The sequence below is a fragment of the Bemisia tabaci genome, unplaced genomic scaffold, assembly GCF_918797505.1.
Source record: "Bemisia tabaci unplaced genomic scaffold, PGI_BMITA_v3".
In the NCBI taxonomy this organism is placed as follows: Eukaryota; Metazoa; Arthropoda; class Insecta; order Hemiptera; family Aleyrodidae; genus Bemisia; species Bemisia tabaci.
Window position 1 is genome coordinate 28348 of NW_027311774.1, and position 22864 is coordinate 51211.

General features: G+C 38.7%; 1 protein-coding gene across 2 annotated transcripts in view; it reads right to left on the reverse strand.

The window, feature by feature from the left end:
• Positions 1-22864, reverse strand: part of LOC109031664 (Cyclic nucleotide-gated ion channel subunit B) — a 49713-nt gene that overhangs the window by 21811 nt on the left and 5038 nt on the right. For both annotated transcript variants that reach the window (XM_072305924.1, XM_072305925.1), the window contains exons 3-5: positions 10020-10113; positions 5767-5900; positions 4365-4520 (exon numbers count right to left, since the gene is read on the reverse strand). In XM_072305924.1, coding sequence (XP_072162025.1) covers positions 4365-4520; positions 5767-5900; positions 10020-10113 — 384 coding nt within the window. The remainder of the gene's footprint in view (positions 1-4364; positions 4521-5766; positions 5901-10019; positions 10114-22864) is intronic.

A 22864-nucleotide genomic window follows, 5' to 3' on the forward strand; every position in this document is an offset into this window, starting at 1 on the left:
AATAATGTATTGATCTTTTCTCTCAGGAGACTTTTAGTAATAACACAAGTAAATAACACAAGAAGAACAAGACTTGAAACTTGAAAGATGTTATAGAGGGAAGTTTTAAGTTTCGTTGATGCCGTGATCGTTGACACCTTGATCATCTTTCATAAAAGTCAGAACTTTTTATTTTTGGATGATCATGGTGTTAACAAAGACTTTGAAAACCCGTTAGCTTAGGTTTAGGTTATTGTTCGTTCAATGCCGCATCCAGCTATGTACTATACTTTTGCGAGAAACTCAGGGAACCTGAGTTATTGCGATTTACAAATTCGGCAACACGCCCGATAATCGATTTTGACCCTCGTTCCCGTCCGATTCTTGACTCTGTGTTAAACCGCAGCGCCGAAACCAAGCGAAATTCGAAAACTCAATTCACGTTTTGCGCTTTTAAGAAATTTCGGAATGATTTTTAAAAATTCACGTTGAAACGAGATTGCCGATTTTGAAAGGAATACTACCACCGCCCTTACAAAAAATGCATTACTCTCGAACTAGATGAACAGTCAACTAAAAATTGAAATTGACGGCGTCAAAGAAACTTAAAACTTCCCTCAATAGCATCTTTTAAATTTCAATACTTGTTTTTCTTGTGTTATTTACTCCAATTTAACAGTGAGGGCAAAATGCGGGAGAGAGCGCATTGGTGCTTTTTTTGACCTCGAAAGTTCAATGATGACATAGGTGCGAGGCCCCCCTTCTCAACTCCCTCTCCTCCTATCCCAACCCCCAACCTTCCCTTCCACCACTCCTCCTCATACGCCGAGTCATGAGAAGCATCAGAAAGTATTACAAGTAAAAACATAAAAACTCAAACGCGAAGAAAAAAGGATAAATGGATATGTGGGAACAACTCGACAAAATTTCGGAAAAATCCCCTCCTCCGATCCGCCCCGAACTGGTGCAATTCTTTTACATTTTCGAAGATCGGAAAATCGTGCCATCGAATTTTGATACGACTTTTCGTTTTCGAGAAAACTGGACCTTCACTATAACTTAAGATTAACGACAGAAAAAAAAAAAAAAAAAAAAAAAAAAAACCCAAGTCCGAAATTAAATGACGCTCGGCTGACCCCTCGACTCAGACGTCTCGCCCCCACCGACTCGCCGCAGTCAGATACCCCGCGCTTACGTCTGCCGTTCCGCTCCTGAGCATAGATACGATACTACGAAAATTGGATCGCAAGCCTCTAGCCCACGCTCAAACTAGAGGATTCAAACAAACTCATCAATTACGCCGACCTGCTCCACAGACCAATGTGAGAGGCACCGGTGTGTCGGTTTGTAAGCTCGACACAAAATGTGAGCGAGCAGCATCGGCAAAACGAGTTCATCTCGACATTTCACGCAGTAAGCAATCGGCCTCACAGTCCACCGCACAGGAGTCGGTGTAGTGCAAGCTTGCCTCACGACGGTGTCCTATACAGGGTGTAATAAAAGTCCGTCCCACCCCTGCTAACTTCTGAACGAATTGAGCTAGAGAATTGAAACTTTGGGAATGTTCCTATCTCAAAGGGGAACATCTTTGGGGGGGGGGGGGGGTGCGGGGGCCCCCAACTTTTTTTTTTCAAATGGCAATCCCTATCTTGTGATACCTTATTCGAAAGAACATAAGAAACTAAGAATTTTGGCGCATACCGCAGATCAATATCTTAATTTTTGACCGAGTTATGATAGGTCAAAGGTCAAATTTGACCTATTTTCAAAAAATCATAACTCCGGTTCATATTATCGTAAAGAAAAAAATAAAACGGGAAAATTTACCAAATTGTGTTCGGTTTTAAGTGAAAATTGCAGAAATCACTTCGAACTAATTTTAAGGAGGGGGGGGGGGGGTTCGGACCCCCAAATACGTCAATTCAAAGGTCATTCAATTTTCTCGCGAAAAAAGCCAATTTCCCCTAAATTTGCCTCCACATTATCTCAGTAGGGTCAAAATCAGTTCAACATAACGTTGGCAAGTCCCCAAAGAGGTTGTTCCAAAAACGCCGATTTTGGCCCCCCCTGGATTTGGCCCAAACTTTGCTCAGATGTTGTACTAAGTGTCCCCGATGCTTGGGCAAAATTTCAGCCCCCTCGGATAATTAGGGGGGAAGGGGCAGGGGGGCAAAGTTGCAATTTTTTCAAAACTTTAAAAATCGATATCTCGCGAACGGTTTGAGTGTAAGTGTTGCGGTTTGCGCTAAAAAAACATTAAAAAATATTCTCTACACGAATATTGATGCTGTTTGCAAGGTTGCGAAATTTATCATAGTCATAAATCGATTTTTTCGATTTTGGAGGTTCGACTTTTTTTCGTTTTTCGTCTCTCCTCTCCAGGCGATCGTTGCTATGTGAATAAAAACCAGTTGAGGTGATTCTCCATGAAATTCTGCATCTACCACATTTTGTTTGACCTTGGAGAAACGATTCATTCTTGAGTTATAGCGATTTTTCTGCGCGTTCCCGGTTACGCGCGGGCGGCATATCGGCGGCGCTACATCCCCCCCGGGCGAGGCAGAGGTTGTTTCACTGCTAGGGCCTTATATTAATGCTGTAGGCTGTAATTATTGATATTTTCTCCTCCCCCAACCCTTCCCCTCCTATAAATATGTTTTTTATACTTCGTTATACAGGGTGTCCCGGACCACCCGTACCAGGTCTTTTTCTCGGTTGGTTTAGGTAGTACGAAGTGGGGGACCGCGGGGTTAAATAGGGAATTGACCCCAAGGTATCCGAATTTCATGGTCCCGAAGCCCCCCTACCCTCCCTTGGGGGGTAAAAGAGGGAGGTACAATGTCTCCCGACTTTAGGGATCGTAACCGGGAACGCGCAGAAAAATCGCTATAACTCAAGAATGAATCGTTTCCCCAAGGTCAAACAAAGTGTGGTAGATGCAGAATTTCATGAAAAAATCGATTTATGACTACGATAAATTACGCAACCATGCAAACAGCATCAATATTCGTGTAGAGAATATTTTTTAACGTTTTTTAGCGCAAACCGTAACACTTACACTCAAACCGTTCGCGAGATATCGATTTTTAAAGTTTTGAAAAAATTGCTACTTTGCCCCCCTGCCCCCTCCCCCCTAAGTATCCGAGGGGGCTGAAATTTTGCCCAAGCATCGGGGACACTTAGTACAACATCTGAGCAAAGTTTGGGCCAAATCCAGGGGGGGGGGGGCCAAAATCGGCGTTTTTGGAACAACCTCTTTCGGGAAAAGTTAAAAAAAAAAAACGAAATTTAAACGGTCAAATTTAATCACCGTAAATTTCCTTTTTTTGAACTTTTCCCGAAATTTGGGGACTTGCCAACGTTATCTTGAACTGATTTTGACCCTACTGAGATAATATGGGAGGCAAATTCAGGGGAAATTGGCTTTTTTCGCTAGAAAATTGAATGACCTTTGGGGGTCCGACCCCCCCCCCCCCTCCTTAAAATGAGTTCGAAGTGATTTCTGCAATTTTTACTTAAAAGCAAACACAATTTGGTAAATTTTCCCGTTTTATTTCTTTCTTTACGATAATTTGAATCGGGATTATGATTTTTTGAAAATAGGTCAAATTTGACCTTTGACCTATCATAACTCGGTCAAAAATTAAGATATTGATCTTCGGTTTGCGCCAAAATTCTTAGTTTTTTATGTTCTTTCGAATAAGGTAACACAAGATGGGGGTTGCCATTTGAAAAAAAAAGTTGGGGGCCCCCCGCACTCCCCCTGAGGGGAGACCAAAATTTTGACCCCCCCAAAAGATGTTCCCCTTTGAGATAGGAACATTCCCAAAGTTTCATTTCTCTAGCTCAATTCGTTCAAAAGTTAGCAGGGGTGGGACGGACTTTCCTTAGTGTCACCCTGTATAAGTGACAATGTAACTGGGCAAAAAGTATCCTGAAATATAATAGTTCTTGATATAATAATACATGAAGTTTTGTTCGTTTATCTTGAAGAGATATTTTTTTGACCGCTATTCGTTTCTCAGATTTAAATACTTTTCTCGCTAACAGTTATAACATCATTTTTAACCAAAAATTTTCATTTAAATTCAAATATCGTTTTCTTCAACCTTCATGAGGAGGACATCACCTTCCGGCTAATGAAAATTAGATATAATCCTCGATCATGATAAATCATGAGGTCGACATTTTGAAATTTTTCCTCGAACTCCTCCTCAGATACCGAACCTCACCTTACGACCAAAACTTGGAAAGCTATGTGCTCTGGACATGATAAAACTCCGATCCGACTGTGGGTCATACTGAAAAAAGAGAAAATATACGTACCTAAGAAAATTTGACTTACTACCATCTCATGATGGGTTTAGTCTTAACTTGGGACTTACTTTGGGGCTCAATAACAAAAACATGACTTGAAATTGTTGTCCGGAGGGAAGAATAGATCGTTCCTGTGCTGGCAGCCATATCTCTGGACATCCACTGAACCAGTTGAGCCCTTCTGTCCTGCGGTGAGGAAAACGGACGCACGCTGCTTCCATCGTCTGAAAAGTAATCGTTACCTACAGAATCAATCTACAATAGATATGTAAGATCTCTAAATAAAATCTAAATTGATGCATTGAACGTCTCTTCATGAAGAGAGGTAGGTATAAAATGTTGTTCTAAAATGGTAATTTTTAGCTTTCATCAGATTCTCCTTAAATTTTTTTTATGTACCTACTTTAGATCGTGAAACTGGAGGCCCTTATGTACTTAGAGGTGTCGTCAGATAAGTTGACATTTGTTTACTTTCAATTTGCAGGCGTTTTTGCATCACTGCTATCCACATGAAAACATCCGACTCTCGCAGAAGTGAGAACACAAAGCTTAGATAGGTTTTTTAATACAGTCAAAACTATAACAATCACAACCACATAAAAGTCGCTGATCATAACTGAAAACTGAACGGTACCCTAGTAGCAGAACTAGAAGGAAAAGATAAATATTATGTACGAAAGTTAATTTTTTTAATATAATGCATGCATACAAAAGTGTTAAAAGTGAACATTTTTATGTAACCATTATATAAAAAAATGTTATAATTTTCGTGAGCTTTTCGCGAACATACTAAAAATTCTTCTAATTCGCGAAAAGCTCACGAAAATGATGACCTGTTTTTTTATATAATCGTTACATAAAAATGTTCACTTTTAACACTTTCGTATGCATGCGTTATATAAAAAAATAAAAAATGAGTGTATAAAAAAAATTACCTTATCATCAAAAAAGTACCTTTTATCATTTTTCATATATTACGGTCAGGTCTTAACTTGGATTTTTTTTTATATAAGCGTTACACGTTTTTTTTTTTATGAAACGGTCATTTAGATAACAGATATGTTTTTTTTATACTTTTTTTAGAAAAACAAAAATTTGTTCTGCTACTAGGGTAGTATTCTTACAATACGATCATAAAACGGATGTTTTTAAGGTGGATAGTAGCGAACAACGATTTGTGCGAATAAGGCGTAAATTCGTTGCCTGCTCCTGCAAATCGAAAGTAAACAAGTGTCAACTTACCTGACGACATCTTTATCTCGGTTTGTGAAATTGCAAACTGCTTATCATACTTTACATTCAAAGCAGAAAATTACGTAAGAGGGGCCATTCATAGAATACATGATTATCAAAAAGTCACCTGCCATCCCTGTAACTGTTTTCCTAACTGATACAGAAGTTTGAAAGGGGATGGGGGTACCTTGGCTAATAGTGCTCACCTCTGAGCAACACGTATGTTTACATTCTTACCGGGATCGCTACTGACCGTCGAGGGCGTGGGTGGAAAATCAAAACGTCGCTTGATGCGCAAAGCTCGTTCGGATAAATTTTGTGCCAAGTGTCTTACTCTGTCCCTTAAGAATTGGTGATTTTCGGATTGAAAACTGGTAGTAGAACAAAAATACGTACATATCAGTCATACTCATAGAAAGCCACCCAGGGGCCGATTTTTTTCGGCCCTTCCACCGTGCTTAGATATACATAGGACGAGTCTCGACCGCACTTATAAGTCCGGCTTAGCGCTTTTGTCTGGCCGGTGATGCGGTTTGGACTCAGCAACGGTACGCCTTCTTGGGAAAGAGCTGACAAATTTCGGCCCCCGGCCCAGTTTAAGCCGGCTCCAGACTACGCGGCATTCACCGAGTACCGAATATGTGGCAAGTCCCGAGTAGTCTGGATGGAACATTCCCGTTGACTTGACTCAAGTTGACGCGAGGCGAGTCACTCGGCTCGGCATTCGCCCCAACCCGCTAAAAGTCGGTTTTTAAGACACGAGTCAAAGGGATCGCGAGCGCGAAGCCGAGCGTCCATCGCAACATCGGGGTGCCATTCAGACTACTCGTCCTCACTCGCCGAATGTTCGCTATAGGTTTTGTAGGAAGAGGGCGGAGAGGTGCAGCGTTTTCCAGTGTTTTTTCTTCACTTGGCGAATATTTGTCCTTTCCCATCAGAAATTCGTTATTTGCCAAATGACGAGCCAAGTACGACTTTCACGAGTAGTGTGGCGCTGTATACTCGTGGAAACGCTCGCATCTGCCCGTCGCTTCCAGAACCTCGAATATTCGTGACTCGGCTCGGCACTCGGCGAATGCCGCGTAGTCTGGAGCCGGCTTGTTAGGGTAGGTAACCTAGAACCAAAGCACAGTATACGAGCATTCCCATCTTACCTGAGATGAGTAGAGACCTTGCACGTCGAAAATCAGCAGACGCACTCTCTTTTCGGGGAATCGACGGGAACGGCAGCCATTAATTTTTGTGATTTCACATGGTGTCGACTGGTGAATTACGGCTGTTGGCGTAGTGGTGGTTTGTTTACATTCTTCTTAGTAAATTGTAAAACGGAAAACTTTCCAACTTATCCTTTAAAACTCCTCCAAAATGTCATAAAATGACTTATTACTACCTAACTAAATAATTTATTCACCCCTGTCAAGTCAAAACAGCTGATACTAATTACAAAGGTTAGATGTACATATTTCAGTTTTCATTCTGTTCTTATGAAAACGCTCTTACAGGAAGAGGGGTGTAGGTGTATCTTACAGGAAGGCTGACTGTTTTGACTTGACAGGGGTGACTAAAATGTTATGGCTAGAACTTATGACTCTTCGATTTTAACAGAAATTCCTGTAACTTTCATAAAAGCTCAAGGACTCATGTGGGGCTGTACCTACGGACTCTAATAACGTGGACCAAAAAATCAAAACACAGCGGTGGCGCTGCGCTCCCTGCGCGGAAAAATTTCTTACTACGCACCGCTGTAGATTCACCTTAGCTTTTGATAGAGTAATTCATATTATGCGAGATGTTAATAATGGTTGACTTATTCGTTATGCTCTTATTAATGGGGCTTCTTTTTTTATTTTTATTTATATTCATATTGGGCGTGGGATTTTCTACTTTTCTTTTAAAAAAAACAGTCCTTGTCACTTTTTGAAACATCATAGCTGCATCCGTAGACACCAAAATGGTCGAAATTGGTGACGCCGTTTTCTCTAAAGTCCAGTGAAATCCAACTCAATTTTCAGAATGAGGGAGTTACGTGTGTCTATGGTTGGCTGCCATACCTTTCTTCTTCATGACCGCTTCCACTTTTGTCGAGTTTAGACTAACCCGGAGGTAGGTACCGTCATCCATGATGTGAAATCAAGAATTTGATGGCTGCCGTTCCAGTTGAATCCCGAAAAAAAATTTGCCTCGCCGAAATGAGCAAGCACGTAGGGCGTGCACGGTCTCTACTCGTCTCTGCGTCCTAAACGGAGAAGTGATCGACCAATCAAAAAATGCATTACTATCCATTTTCTACTTGGTCGCGCAATCTGAAGCTGAAGCGCGCGAAAACAGTTCCATTACCAAAGCATTGGAGGGATTTTAGCCGATTTTAGAGATGAACTTCTCGAAAAACTACCAATATAATATTTGTTAAAGCGTTGAAAATCCAAAGATCAGAGCACCGAAATATTGAATAAATCAATAAAAATTTAAGAACTTGACTAAAATTTAAGACTGAGCAACGGCATCGCCCATTTACACACACGTAATTTTGAAAGGTCTGGACGAACGGATGGTCCATTTTTGGCAATGCGAGTACCCGCTTTGATTCTCGGTTACGTACTCTGGGCTAGGTATAGTGTTGATGTTTGACATTTAGAAAAAATTACATGCACAAATCGATTGATTTTGATTCGATTATTGACTGCTTACCTTCAGTTTTCATTTATCCAAAAATTCGATTCATCGTGTAATCAACTGATCGAGCCCCTATAGACCGTATTCGATAGTGGTTCGATGTATCGTTTGGTTCAAAACAATAGAACATGACCTCAAACAAAACCATCAGGATTTAAGTTGGAAAAGCTGAAAATGAGAAAATTCCTAACAATTTCACTTTGCATTGGCATTTGGTACTCAAAAGAATAAAAAATCTTTTTCAAAAGACCCGTTCCCTCAGATTTCTGAATTGACTTTTGAGGCCATGTTTATATTTTGAACCAATCGATATCGATACAATCTCACCCGTTTGATGTATAGAATCCGATCTATAGAACTATTCGGTTCGTATTGAAGAGAAAACAAGAGCCGCTATATGGATTGTGGGCTGAGTGGCACCTCCTACTTTTACAAGTCGTCTCTGATAGGCTGATCCGCCTGGTGCCCACTGGGCTTCTTTTGGAAAATAACGCGGAGTTTATTTTCCATCAAGAATATCTCGAGAACAAGGAAAAATTTCTGCGTCTGAGATCGCAGAAATCAATTTTCTAGATATTTCTGAAGAGATTGATGGGTAATACATGACCAAATACATTGAATCATGTAGACAAAATCAAGTTATACAAATGTGTAAAAATCAAGAGGACAAGTTCAAATCTTTCCGTTTGCCGCCATGAATTCCCGCGCTCATTTACACACTCACACAAGCACCCAGCGCCAAACCAGGCTTCACTTTTTCCCCGTGCTTTTAGATACGAGCATTCCGTCTTTATGTCTTCGGTATTACGAATCATGTGACACGCGCACAGGCTGTCACAATAATACGACTTAGAGGATGAAATAATGCTTATGAATTCAGTAACGTATTTTCAATCTACCAATGCCTCGTCCTTTTTCATAAAATCGAAGAAATAATATTCTTCAGAATCCCGGAGAAGAATGTAGACAAAGGGGTAACATAACCTCACTTTCGGGATTTGCTTCGATACATTGAGTATAACTAAAATATCCAATGCGAAATTGGAGATTCACCCGATGGAAACGTACATTTGAGGATATATAGAATTCATAATCGCAAAAAAATACGGCAGAAACTGTCTGAAACTACCCAGAATCAGGGTTTGAAAATTGACTTTCCGTTCCTTATGGGAAATCCCATGTAAATCGAACCGACCGAATCCCGGTTAGGGCACCAGGCCTAAAATCGCGATATATCTCGAAATGTGACGTCATCCCAAAAATGGCGGTGCTTTGTTTTGGTTTTTGTGGATGGGAGGGGGGTCATTGCTAACTTTTGACGGTTATCACCAACCGCACTTGCTGCCAACCTTATTACTACATCTAAGATAATTTTTCTCAAAAATTGTACACGATTAGCCTTAAAAATATGTAAAGATGTCGCAATAGTGCATTTGAGTAAATTTCTCGTTATGATATGCAAAGAAAACTACATTTTGAGTCATTTTGCATTACATTAATTTATGGCGTCCGCCATTTTTGGGTCCTAAGGGCTCCATTTAGCCTAAAATGGCTGAGCCAATCAGAGGTGGTAACTCCAGTGGCCATACTCTCTCAATATAAGTACTCTAGAAAATAAGAATTTACCGGATCGGAGTCACGCGCTCTACCCGATCCGCTGCGAAAATTCGCTTAATGTGAGTGTCTAGTTTTAATGAAAAAGGATAAAAGCAAATTCGTATAATCCAAAGAGCATGGGTTTTTCAGTATGAACATTAATAATTACAGCGGTTTCACAGAGAATTATGGTACCTACCTATAGAATCACAAATACTTACCCAGAGTTGTAATAAGCACCGCTTGTAGGTTCTATATCATCCACTCTTTCTATCCTTCGAAAGTCGTTCACTTGCACAATTTCGTCATCTGAAACTTCCAGAATAAAGGTAACCAAAATAAGATTGATGCACATCTTACATCCTCCTATGATGAAGGTGAAAGGCGATTTAACAATGTTTTCATGTGTTTTTCGTGTGTTATTCGTAGATATGCTACTTTAAATTGTTACTGCCGTATAATTGAAATTTTTGTCAAATTTAGCTTCTTATCGATGTTACGGTGAGCCGCCATCTTGTTTGTTTATTTACGGCCGTATAACCCTAGTAGCACAATCTTTTTCACCAACATTTCAGAAACATCTCAAAAGTCTCAAACTTATATCATCTCATTGAAACGTTCCAAAAACATTTTTGAAACAAATAATTGACACCAGCGCTTCGAAAGTTTCATGAATATAAATTTGAAACGTTTTAAAAACGTTTCCTTTTTAAATAAAAATATCAAAATCAAAATGTATCAGAAATAAATTGGAAACTAATTGCAGATAAAACAATGAAACATTTAAATGTTTCCAAACTATCTTGGAAACATTATTGTGAAACCTAGGTTTTTTTCACATAAAAAGTATTTTTGAAATAAAAAAATGTTTTAATTTTAGTTTTTTGATGCTAGATCTAAATAATATTAAAATGTTTTAAAAACAGTTTAAAAAGATTTTTACGCGATCTTCCAGAAACATATCTAAAACATTTTAGAAATATTTCCTATGATATAAGAAATTGTCGTATTTCATTTAGAAAATGTTTTAAACAAATTTAAAACATTTTGATCTAGTTTGATCTTTATTACGTTGAATTGAGTCAAAATTATTTTCCAAACATTTCTCCTTCATCTCATTAATCTTTGTTAAAACGTTCCCAAAACAAAGTATAAATGATATCTGAAATGGGTGGCTTTAGTTGACATATTTGGGCCACATTTTGAAAACGTTTCAACAGGTATCGAAGATCTAAATTGAAAATGTTTCTGATACCATTTGAAAACCTGTTTTTTTCTTCGTGCGCATTTTTTCTGAAATATTTTTGAATGCTCTTTGAAATACTTTGTACCTATAGGTACAGTGGCGTCACTTCGAAACGTTTTGGAAACAATATAGAAAATCATGAGGTTTTAGAGGTGTATGTTTTAGATACAATTGGAAAACCTATTCTTATATTCTTTCCGCCCGATTTTTTGAAAACGTTTTCAAAACCTTTCAAAATGTCTTTGATACCTTTTTGAATATTTTGTTCGAATTTATACGTCACTTAAAAATGTTTTTGGCACGTTTTAGAAATGTTTCATTGAATAACATAGAAACATTTCTAGGACCTTCCTAAAACTTTTCCTAGTTCAAACTGAATCCACCAGAGGGCGTTGACGTTTAATTTTTCAATTGTACCAAATTTCAGCTTAATTTTTCGTTTCAAGCTATACTTTTTGGACATTTAATTATGTGGAGGTTATAAAAATGATTAATTCCTTGTATGCATCGAGTTCATCTCCACAAAAGCTCATAAGTTATGGATTATCTAGAATATTGAAACCATACATCATGCTTTGCGTATTCTTTTCTAAAGTGAAGGTGTCCTGGTCCCTCTGATAGCTTGATAATGATGAAGTGTAACGATTCAGTCTTCAGGCATGGTTGGTATCAAGGAAATCCTGTTGTGATGGTTCTAATCCCACAACGACATTTGTTAAAACAAATATCTGAAATTTTTGTTAATTAGCCTCTAATTAATCCCCGAAGAAACACATTTCTGGAACATGCAAACGTTTCTAAAAAATTTCATAGTGAACAGTCAGAACCTAATATTCTCAAGCACATGTAACAGAAATGTTTCTGAAACGTATCAGTGAAACTTTGAAACATCCTCAATAGGTTTCAGAAACATCTTCCCACGGCGTAGGCGACACAAGAATTTGGGGTGACATAGAGAAGTGTCTGAAACGTGTTGAAAACTGAATGAGCACATTCTGAACGTGTTTAATATGTTTCGATGAAACGTAGGAAATGTTTTGGAAACGTTTCTGAAACAATTCTGTGAGAGCATCAAGCACCTTTCCTTTCAAAAATATGTTTCAAAAATGTTCCTGAAACGGATCAGTGAAACTTTGATAATCCTCAATAGGTATCAGAAACTTCTGCGTAGGGTGTCATGCAGTTTGACAAAAATTTGGGGTGACAGAGAAGTGTATGAAACGTGTTAAAAACTGAAGAAAACATTTCCAATGTTTTTAAAATGTTTCGATGAAATGTGTTGGCGACGTTTTTGATTTCAGTGAAACATTTTTAAAACGTTTTTGACTCCCATTGTGCTACTAGGGAAGAGCATCATGAAGCCTAAAAACTCGTTGACAAATCAAAACCTGCCATACTCACCCATATTCAGCCATACTCTGTCTATAAAGGTACTCTAATTTACACTATGAACAGTATGGTACGAGGGGCGTTCAATGAGTAAGTATCCCCCCTCTCTAAAATCAATAAGAATGGACCAATTTTGAAAAATTTGGGCTCAAAATTTTCCTTAGGAAATATTGAGTCCAACAAAACAAACCGCAACAAAATCGGACCATGTGCAGCTGAACGCGAGCCGTTTGAACGCGCCGGGGTGCTCGACGCTCCCGCCGGATCCGCGCGGATTTGAAGTCCGCGACAGGAGAAGAGCTTCTCTGCCAAAGCCTCAGTCGTTCATCACTGACGAAAAATCAAAGACATTTTTGCAGAATAAGGGGTTTACCTCACTTGTCCACATAACCAGCTCGATCCAAGCAGGTCTGATACTGAGACTAAGAGCAGAACAGCTTTTGGATGCCACGCGCGTAGAGGTCTTAAGCTGACCGGAGATGAAATAGAGTGGACGGCTTGTTTGACCTCTTCCACTGATTCAAAATTAACTCCCCCGAGTTCAGATTTCAGAAACGGGAATAAATGGTGGTCTGGTTTGCCATTTATTATACGATAATAAATGGCAAACCAGTTACCAAACTATGGGGTTTTTTTTTTTTTTTTTAATGCAAACTTTACGTAAAATTTTATGCAATATTTTTTTTAACCTGCAAATGAAAAAACATCATTGGCCTTTCGCTCTTTATGATTAAAGCTGAAGCCAAGTAGCTCGTCAGTTTGATCTGCTCCTTTTTTCCTCGTAGACGATTTTATTGTGCCTCGCCGTTATATGTTTCAGCTGTGGCAGTGTTGTTTTTCCAACATAAACGCTTACTTTGGTAATAATCAAAGCCTACATTTCAGTTCTGTGTCTACAAATGTCAGTGTTAGGAATCGTTCCCCGAAAGCAGCATCTAATGAAGTGCAGCGTGCAGATGGAAATTATGTTTGTTTTATGGTTTTATTAAAGCGTGTTCTTTTATTGTTGAAGTGTCAAATGGTGTGTATTACTACTTATAGGTAGGTATAAAAAATCCTAGCGTAGAAAATTTGGGCACATGTGTGAGCGGTCCATTGCTGCGGTCAAAGCTGCTCATTGATGACAGTTTCTCAAAGGAAGAGTCTGCGTTGAAGAAAAATGGTCTGCCTGAAATAGTAGGTAATTCACATCCTTTCTCCAGAAAATCTCCAAATTTAGTCCTCGCCTCTAGTTTAAGATCATTTCTCAGTTTTATCGTCGGCGTCACAGTGTCATCAGAAGTGCACATTTTCTGTAGCAACAGTTCAAGGTATGATTTAGAATTTTTTATTAGAAAGAACGATCTGCATATACCCAACCAAATGCCCACACCGATCAAGCTCAACTTCATGAGATAAATGTGGCACTGTTGAATATGAAAAGAAGTTTCAACCATCCGCCCCGAATATAATTTATACTCTATTTTAAGGGCTGGGGAGGGGTGAGCACTTGAGGTTTCATTTGCCTGGGAAGGCGTCTTCCAAATTCACTGCCAATGTGCCAATGGAGTCCCTATCTTCTTCTCACAAGGGTATCTGAACATTAAACTAGTTGTGGATTAACTTTCTAAAAGCTAAATCAATTCTTGGTAGCCTTCATCAGCAACATCTAGCAAACGGAGGGTACATACCTTCCTAGCCCGAAAAACCTAAAGAAAGCATAACCAACCCCCTGGGGTCAATGATGTTTGCTGGATTTTTTTTCCCTATTTCTTGATTATTGGTTGAGGATGCTTACTGGATCTTTCCTTTCACAGAGGACTGAATTTATGCCGTATCAGGAAAATTTAAGTCGGGAAGTCTGAGATTTGGATCCGTATCTCAAAAGTCTGAAGTCTCACCTTTTTTTCCGCCCCAAGGGATTGTTATAACATAAAAATTTGCTACAGATGTTAACTTCGAGCTGCAGAGAAGGATCAAGCGAGGTCAAAGGTTCAACCTGAAACGTGGAGAAATGGCATTGATAATTGCTCCTGCTTCTATGTATTTCACCCCTCTCAGGAAAAGAGAACAGAAATAAATTTACGCATCAAAGAAGAACAATGACAGTAATGGGCGGATCTTTGTTTGAGGAAATTTTATGTGACATTTTTAGAGATTTTTTTCAAGTATGAAAGACCATGAAAATCTTCTTGACTTGACTTGGAAATATTTTTAATGAGATTTCAACCCTAGTAGCAGAACAATTTTTTTCCTAAAAAAAGTATTAAAAAAACATCTGTTATTTAAATGATAGTTTTATATAAAACAACGTGTAACGCTTATATTAAAAAAAATTAAAGTTTAGACTTGACCATGATTTATGAAAAATGATAAAAGCTAGATTAGGTAATTTTTTTTATAGGCAAGTTTTTTATTTTTTTATGTAACGCATGCATACAAAAGTGTTAAAAGTGAACATTTTTATGTAAATATTATATTAAAAAAAGGTCATCATTTTCGTGAGCTTTTCGCGAATTAGAAGATTTTTCAGTATGTTTGCAAAAAGCTCACGAAATTATGACTTTTTTTATACAGGGTTATTCAAAAGTTACGCACCACTGGCCATAACTTTAGTTCTAATTATGATATCGATTTGCGGTTTGTGGCGTCCTTCCTCATATCGAGGGGGAAACTTTTTGAGGTACTTTTCAGTTCTTCACCCCCCCAGGGGGAGGGGGGGCGGGGAGCAACTCAAAAATTTCAAATGGCAACCCCCATCATGTGATACATCGTTAGAAAGAGCATAAAAAAAGAAAATTTTTGGCGCAAACCGGAAGTCGATCTGACCCCCCTGTCAAAAGTTAGGGGGGTCCAAAGGTTATTTAGGGGGTCCGTACCTTCATTTTTTAGAGTAGCTTCGGCGGCTCTTGGACATACCGTTTCTCTTTTCAAAGAGTCCTCGAATACTCCAAGTCTGATACCGAAGTCTTCATATTGCCCCCGGGCCACCACAGCCCCCCCGTAGGGGGGGATGGGCCTGTTACAATGAAACATTGCATTAAAATGCGAAAAGTCACAGAAGAGCTTCAAACTTAGCATCAAATCCGAGTGGAACTTCTTGCCGATGTTAACGCAAACGCAGCCTGCGACTTTAAAGTGAGTTTTCAAAACTCTTAGCCCCCTGCCCCCCTCATTTTTGAATGCAGAGCGGGTAAAAACCGGGAAACTCACTACAAATAATTCCCGAAACTAATGTCCAACTTGAGGAGGACCCTTGAAACGTTGCGATCAGTCGGAGCATTGGAATACAAGGACTGCCACCCCCTTAAAGTACGGAAACATCCAAAACACCCCCGCTGCCCCCCTCATTTTTCGTTGCGGAGCGGGTGAAAACCGGGAAAATCGCCAGAAAATGATGCCCGAAACCACTGTAGAACTTGACGAGAACCCTTGAAACGTTGCGCTCAGTCGGAGAACTGCAACACAGGAACTGCCGCCCACTTTAAGGACGGAAACATCCATAAAACCCCCGCTGCCCCCCTCTTTTTTCGTTGCAGAGCTGGTAAGAACCGGTTCATCGTTTCTGGCGATTTTCCCGGTTTTTACCCGCTCTGCAACGAAAAATGAGGGGGGCAGCGGGGGTTTTATGGATGTTTCCGTCCTTAAAGTGGGCGGCAGTTCCTGTGTTGCAGTTCTCCGACTGAGCGCAACGTTTCAAGGGTTCTCGTCAAGTTCTACAGTGGTTTCGGGCATCATTTCTGGCGATTTTCCCGGTTTTTACCCGCTCCGCAACGAAAAATGAGGGGGGCAGCGGGGGTGTTTTGGATGTTTCCGTACTTCAAGGGGGTGGCAGTCCTTGTATTCCAATTCTCCGACTGATCGCAACGTTTCAAGGGTCCTCCTCAAGTTGGACATTAGTTTTGGGCATTATTTGTAGTGAATTTCCCGGTTTTTACCCGCTCTGCAACCAAAAATGAGGGGGGCAGGGGGCTAAGAGTTTTGAAAACTCACTTTAAAGTCGCAGGCTGCGTTTGCGTTAACATCGGCAAGAAGTTCCACTCGGATTTGATGCTAAGTTTGAAGCTCTTCTGTGACTTTTCGCATTTTAATGCAATGTTTCATTGTAACAGGCCCATCCCCCCCTACAGGGGGGCTTTGGTGGCCCGGGGGCAATATGAAGACTTCGGTATCAGACTTGGAGTATTCGAGGACTCTTTGAAAAGAGAAACGGTATGTCCAAGAGCCGCCGAAGCTACTCTAAAAAATGAAGGTACGGACCCCCTAAATAACCTTTGGACCCCCCTAACTTTTGACAGGGGGGTCAGATCGACTTCCGGTTTGCGCCAAAAATTTTCTTTTTTTATGCTCTTTCTAACGATGTATCACATGATGGGGGTTGCCATTTGAAATTTTTGAGTTGCTCCCCGCCCCCCCTCCCCCTGGGGGGTCGAAGAACTGAAAAGTACCTCAAAAAGTTTCCCCCTCGATATGAGGAAGGACGCCACAAACCGCAAATCGATATCATAATTAGAACTAAAGTTATGGCCAGTGGTGCGTAACTTTTGAATAACCCTGTATAATGGTTACCTAAAAATGTTCACTTTTAACACTTTCGTATGCATGCGTTACATAAAAAAATTAACTTTCGTACATAATCTTTATCTTTTCCTTCTATGGTTCTGCTACTAGGGAAGGCGCATTTCAAAGATTCGGGAAACCTGGAATGATGATTATTTTTAAATGATTATTTGAAGCTTTGGGTTAGTCCAAGGGCAAGAACATCAAAAGACTCACCTGAACTCACATTATTCATCTTGCTCCCTATTATATCCTTAGAGGAACGATAAAGGCAACCATTCGGAGTCCAATTAACACTCACTAGGAAAGATACGTCAAAAAGTTACATACTGAATCGTAATACCTTCGTAAGGAAGCCCTAGAAGAATCAGTGGAGCATGACACAGAATGTACAAGTCATCAAGAAATTTTTCTTGATCCAACGAAGACTCTTCCTTTGAGAAACTGTCATCAATGAGCAGCTTAGACCGCATAGCAATGGACCGCTCACACATGTGCTCAAATTTTCTACGCTAGGCTTTATTATACCTACAGTAATACACACCATTTGACACTTCAACAATCAATTTAGAACACGAGTTATTTGAAGAAAACCATAAAACAAACATAATTTCCATCTGTAGGCTGAACTTCATAAGATGCTGCTTTCGGGGAACGATTCCTAACACTGACATTTGTAGACACAGAATTGAAATGTAGGTTTTGATTATTACCAAAGTAAGTGTTTATGTTGGAAAAACAACACTACCACAGCCCCTGGTAAAACTGATCACCTAAAAATATTCACCTAAACTTATAGGTGATGTCACCAAAAACTACGTGTAGGCGATGTCACCTAGCATTGTGGGGCCGTGAAAAAAGCCCCCCCCCCCCCCAAATGGGTTATATACGGGGATTATTTCAAAAACTGTGAATAATGGCGTCTACGTGACACTATTAGGCACTTTCGTTGGAATTTTGATCTGGAATTTTTTGCCTGCTCCGGGGATTGAACCTGGGTCCTCCCGAACACTGAACGAAGACCTTACCTACTAAGCTATGCCGGCCGCCTGAAAACAGTGACGAAAAACCTGCATTTAGCTTCGAATTAAACGTGCACTGTACAGCCAGGATATCTCGACCAGTTTTTATTGATTTGTGCGTTTTTTACTTTAATTCATTTTAGTTTATTACTTTACTTCATTTTATTTTTTACCTATTTTTTCATTTTTACCTTTATTTCACTTTATATTCTTTTTTATCATTTTACTCTACTTTTTTATTTCACTCTATTTTATTATATTCCCTATTTTATTTTTTTACTATAATTTATTTTTTTTACTATATTTAATTTTCTTAATTTACTTTATTTTTTAATTTTTTATTTTTTCACGCGGTGTTATTTTACTTTTTTCTCTATTTTATTTTATTTCATTTTATTTTATTTTATTTACTATGTTTCATTTTTAGACTGCATTTTATTTTTCACTTTATTTTGTTTTTTCACTTTTTTCATTTTCTAACGTCCGCTTCTAACGTATATTTTTTTATGACATTACATGTCTTTAATCTATTTTATTTTTACTTCATTCTTGTTTTTATTTTACTTAATGTTCTAAATTTTTTCTTTTTACATATATTTATTCTTATAGTTTTTTCAACTGTAGGTATAAAAAATGTTTAGCACAAAGCAAATGTTCTATTATCTACCCAAGAAATTATCCAATAATTAGCTAGTTAATATTGTTCCATGTTAATCATAAACTCCTATGTTGGTACTACGTCTATTCTAGTTAAATCTTGTTTTGTCAAGTTGTCACTCTGAAATATCTATTACACACAATACATTGCTCATTTTTTCTCATGCTCGCAAATCCAAATCTCTGTGTTCTTATTAATTAATTAAAGCCCTGAATTAAATTAAATTGAAGTTAAATTAAATTAAATCGATCAGGTTATGGGCCGCAGTTCCTTCAAAGTTAAAGTGTAAAACGTCGTTCGAAAAGTTTCGCGTAAATTCGTGGTTGGTGCCGGTTGATCGTGCATGCCTGAGTGACTGTGCCAAAATGGCAAAAAGTGACAGAGAAGATGTCCTGCATATTCAAAACTTAAAGGATCCCGAAACGTACAGTATTTGGTATTTTCAAATTCAAATTTTATTTAAGGCAAGAGATCTGATTGGCATCGTAGACGGTACGGAGAAATTGGAAGATGCAACTACAGCAGCAACCCAAAAGGATTGGAACTCAAGAGATGCTAAAGCTCAGCATTACATCGTTTCAACACTGGATAAATCTGTGATTCCCCACATAATTACGTGTACTACAAGTAAGCAAATGTTTGATTCACTCAAAATAATCTATGAGAGAGACAATAACCAGCAAAAATGCACACTCCTAACCGAGTTTTACAACTTCAAATTTAAATCCAAGCAAAGTGTTATTGATAACATCTCCGCACTTAAGGACATAACCTACAAGTTAAATCGCTTAAACCAAAATATCGACGATACCATGCTCATGACAAAAATTTTGTCAGTTTTACCTGAAAGCTATAAACACTTAAGCAGTGCATGGGATTCTACTAGTGAGAAAGACAGAACCCTCAACAATCTAGTTGGCAGATTAGTTCAAGAGGAAGCTAAATTGAAACTATCGGATGAAGATACTGAAGGCGCAACTTTTCACGCTGCCGTCAAATTTAAATCTAACTTCAGTAATAATGTAACGTGTTATGAATGCAACAAGCGAGGTCATCTGAAACGAAACTGTCCCAACTTGCAGACAAATTGTACTCTGACAGAAGCATGCAGGAGAAACGACAATCATCTAGCGATAAATTGTTTCTTTCGACGTGAAAATCAAGGGAAAAGAAATAACAATACAGGTAAGAGTAACTCTCACAATAATGATAATGATGATAATAAAGCAGCCTTTTTTGCTGAAACTGAAATATTCTTAACTGAAAATGAAACTAAAAGTGAGTTCTCAGACAACTGTGATAAAGTAAATTTCATTCTTGACAGTGGTTCGACCAATCACCTTATCAATGATAAACGTCTCTTTTCCACGTCAGACCCATGCAAATTCGACATCAAAACGGCCAAAAAGAGCGCAACCATTTCGACGTCGGATGTTGGCTCGATTGTATCCAAAGCATTTAATTTAAATAATGTATATCACGTGCCAGATTTGTCCAGAATCTTTTATCTGTCAGTGCAATTACAAAAAATAAAGGCAAGGTAGTGTTTGACAAAAATAAAGTGCAGATCTTAGTTGACAACCGCGTAATTATAGAAGGTCATAAAACAAATAATGGTTTGTACACCGTTGATCTAATTCCTGAGCGAGAAGTTCTTGTAGCTCAATCTCATCATGATAGTGTCTACAATGAATGGCATCGTAAAATGGGCCATTTAAATGAAGCTTATCTAAAGAAGCTGACCGATCTAGCCGATGGTATTCCTCATAATATTTTAAAAGCTGATGATAGTGTTTGCTCTGTGTGTGCCGAAGCAAAACAAACCCGACTGCCCTTTAAAACTGTTCGAGAACGTGCTGTTCGTCCATTAGAGCTAATTCATAGTGACGTCTGCAAACCAAGCAATCCTCACACGCCTGATGGCAAGCAATATATTTCTTGACCATATTAGACGACTATACGCATTTCTGCAAAGTGTATCTAATGTCCCATAAAAATGAAGCAGAAGATTTTATCAAAGAATATGTTTATGAAGCAGAAGCTAAATTCATGACGAAGACAACCAGATTAAGATGTGATAATGGCGGGGAATATATCTCTGATAAATTTAAATCCTGGCTCAAAAAGAGAGGTATTAAACCCGATTACAGTGTACCACACACACCACAGCATAACGGTAAAGCTGAAAGATTAAATCGCAGCTTAATGGAAAAGACCCGAGCTCTCCTATTTGATTCTGGTCTAAACAGTGAAATGTGGGGCCATGCTGTTCTAACAGCGGCCTATTTACTAAACCGATGTCCATCCGAAACTGTGAACAGAACATCAGCTGAACTTTGGTAGGTATGGCCGAAAACCAGATTTATCAAATCTTAGAATTTTTGGTTGTGTTGTTTACACTAAAGTTTTAGGTCCATTACGGAAACTTGATAAACGAAGTAAAAAGGGTGTCTTTATTGGTTATAACACGAACAGTTACAGAATACTTGACCCAGAAACAAGGAAAGTTTACAAATCCAGAGATGTGATTTTCACAAATGAATTTGTAAATTCATCGAAACAAGATGAGGTACGTCACACTGCGATTAAAATAAATGATGAAAATGAAGAAGAAAATGAAATTTTAGATAATATAGACCAACATGAAGACGAAAATGAAATTGTTGTAAATGAAGAGCAGCAAAATGAAGAAAACCAGCCGATTCCTGAAATGCCAAATCTCAAACCAAAAAGGAAAATTGTCCTACCACAGAAACTTAAAGACTATGAACTTGACAAGAGACATCGTGTGACAAATCAACTCGAAAACAACGGTGAAGCCCTGCTAACATATAGTGATGTGATTCAGTCTCCTGATAAAGAAAAATGGAAAAAGGCAATCCAAGAAGAAAAAGCATCTTTAGCCAAAAACAACACATGGGTATTAGTGAATCCTGAAGAAGCTCACGGCAAAGAACTCATTACAAGTAAGTGGGTTTTTAAAATTAAAAACAACGGTAAATATAAGGCTCGTTTAGTTGCCCGAAGCTTTCAGCAATGCAGTGAAAACCTTGCTTACAAAGAAATTTTTAGTCCAGTAGTTGAAAGTAATTCTCTTCGTATTCTTTTTGCTATTGCTGCAGAAAAGAAAAATAAGTTAGTCTTCTTTGACGTAAAAACTGCATTCTTGTATGGAGAACTTGGAACTGAAATTTACATGCGACTACCAGAAGGTTTTGAAGAAGGGAACAATTTCTGTCTACTTAAAAAATCCATCTATGGATTGCGTCAAGCATCCAACAATTGGAATAAACGTTTCATCACAACTCTCCGTAAATTAGGTTTCATGCCTTTAAAAACGGATCAGTGCATTTTCCATAACGCTGAATCCGACATTTATTTAGCCATCCATGTAGATGACGGTTTAGTAACTGGTCAAGATACAGACAAAATCAATAAAGTACTTAAAGCTTTGAATGAAGAATTTGAAATGACGGTATCAGAAAATGCCAGCTCCTACTTAGGAATGGAAATTGAAAAGAATGAAAAAGGTATTTTTGTTTCGCAATTAAGCTATGCTAACCAAGTGCTTAAACGTTTTAATATGCAAAATTGTAAACCAGTTAGAACACCGATTCAACCTGACAGCAACAATCAAACTGAAGAAGTCGTCGGAGACTTTCCTTACCGAGAAGCGATTGGTAGCCTACTTTATTTTTCTTGTAAAACTCGACTGGACTTAGCTCACAGTGTTAATTTTGAAAGCCGATCGATGGAAAACCCTACTCATCAAGATATTCAGAACGTAAAACGAACTTTACGATACCTCAAAGGCACCTTAAATATGGTCTTTTTTATCCGGCTACTCCAGAATGTGAAATTAAAGCGTATGCAGACTCGGACTACGCAGGCGATTTGGTCAAACGTAAAAGCACAACGGGCTACTTGATTTTCTTCAAAGGAGGTCTCGTAGCATGGAACTCTCATCTTCAAAGTGTAACAGCCTTATCGTCGATGGAAGCTGAATACATTGCATCCGCAGAATGTTGCAAAGAACTTAAATATTTGAAGACTCTCACAGAAGTGCTTTGTGATAAAACTGTACCCGCAACTCTGTACGCTGACAACCAAAATGCTATTCGACTCATTGAAACTGCTCAGATGGGACGAGGTAGTAAGCATATAGAAGTCAGGTATCATTATATCAGTGAGCAATTTAAAGATGGAGTTTTC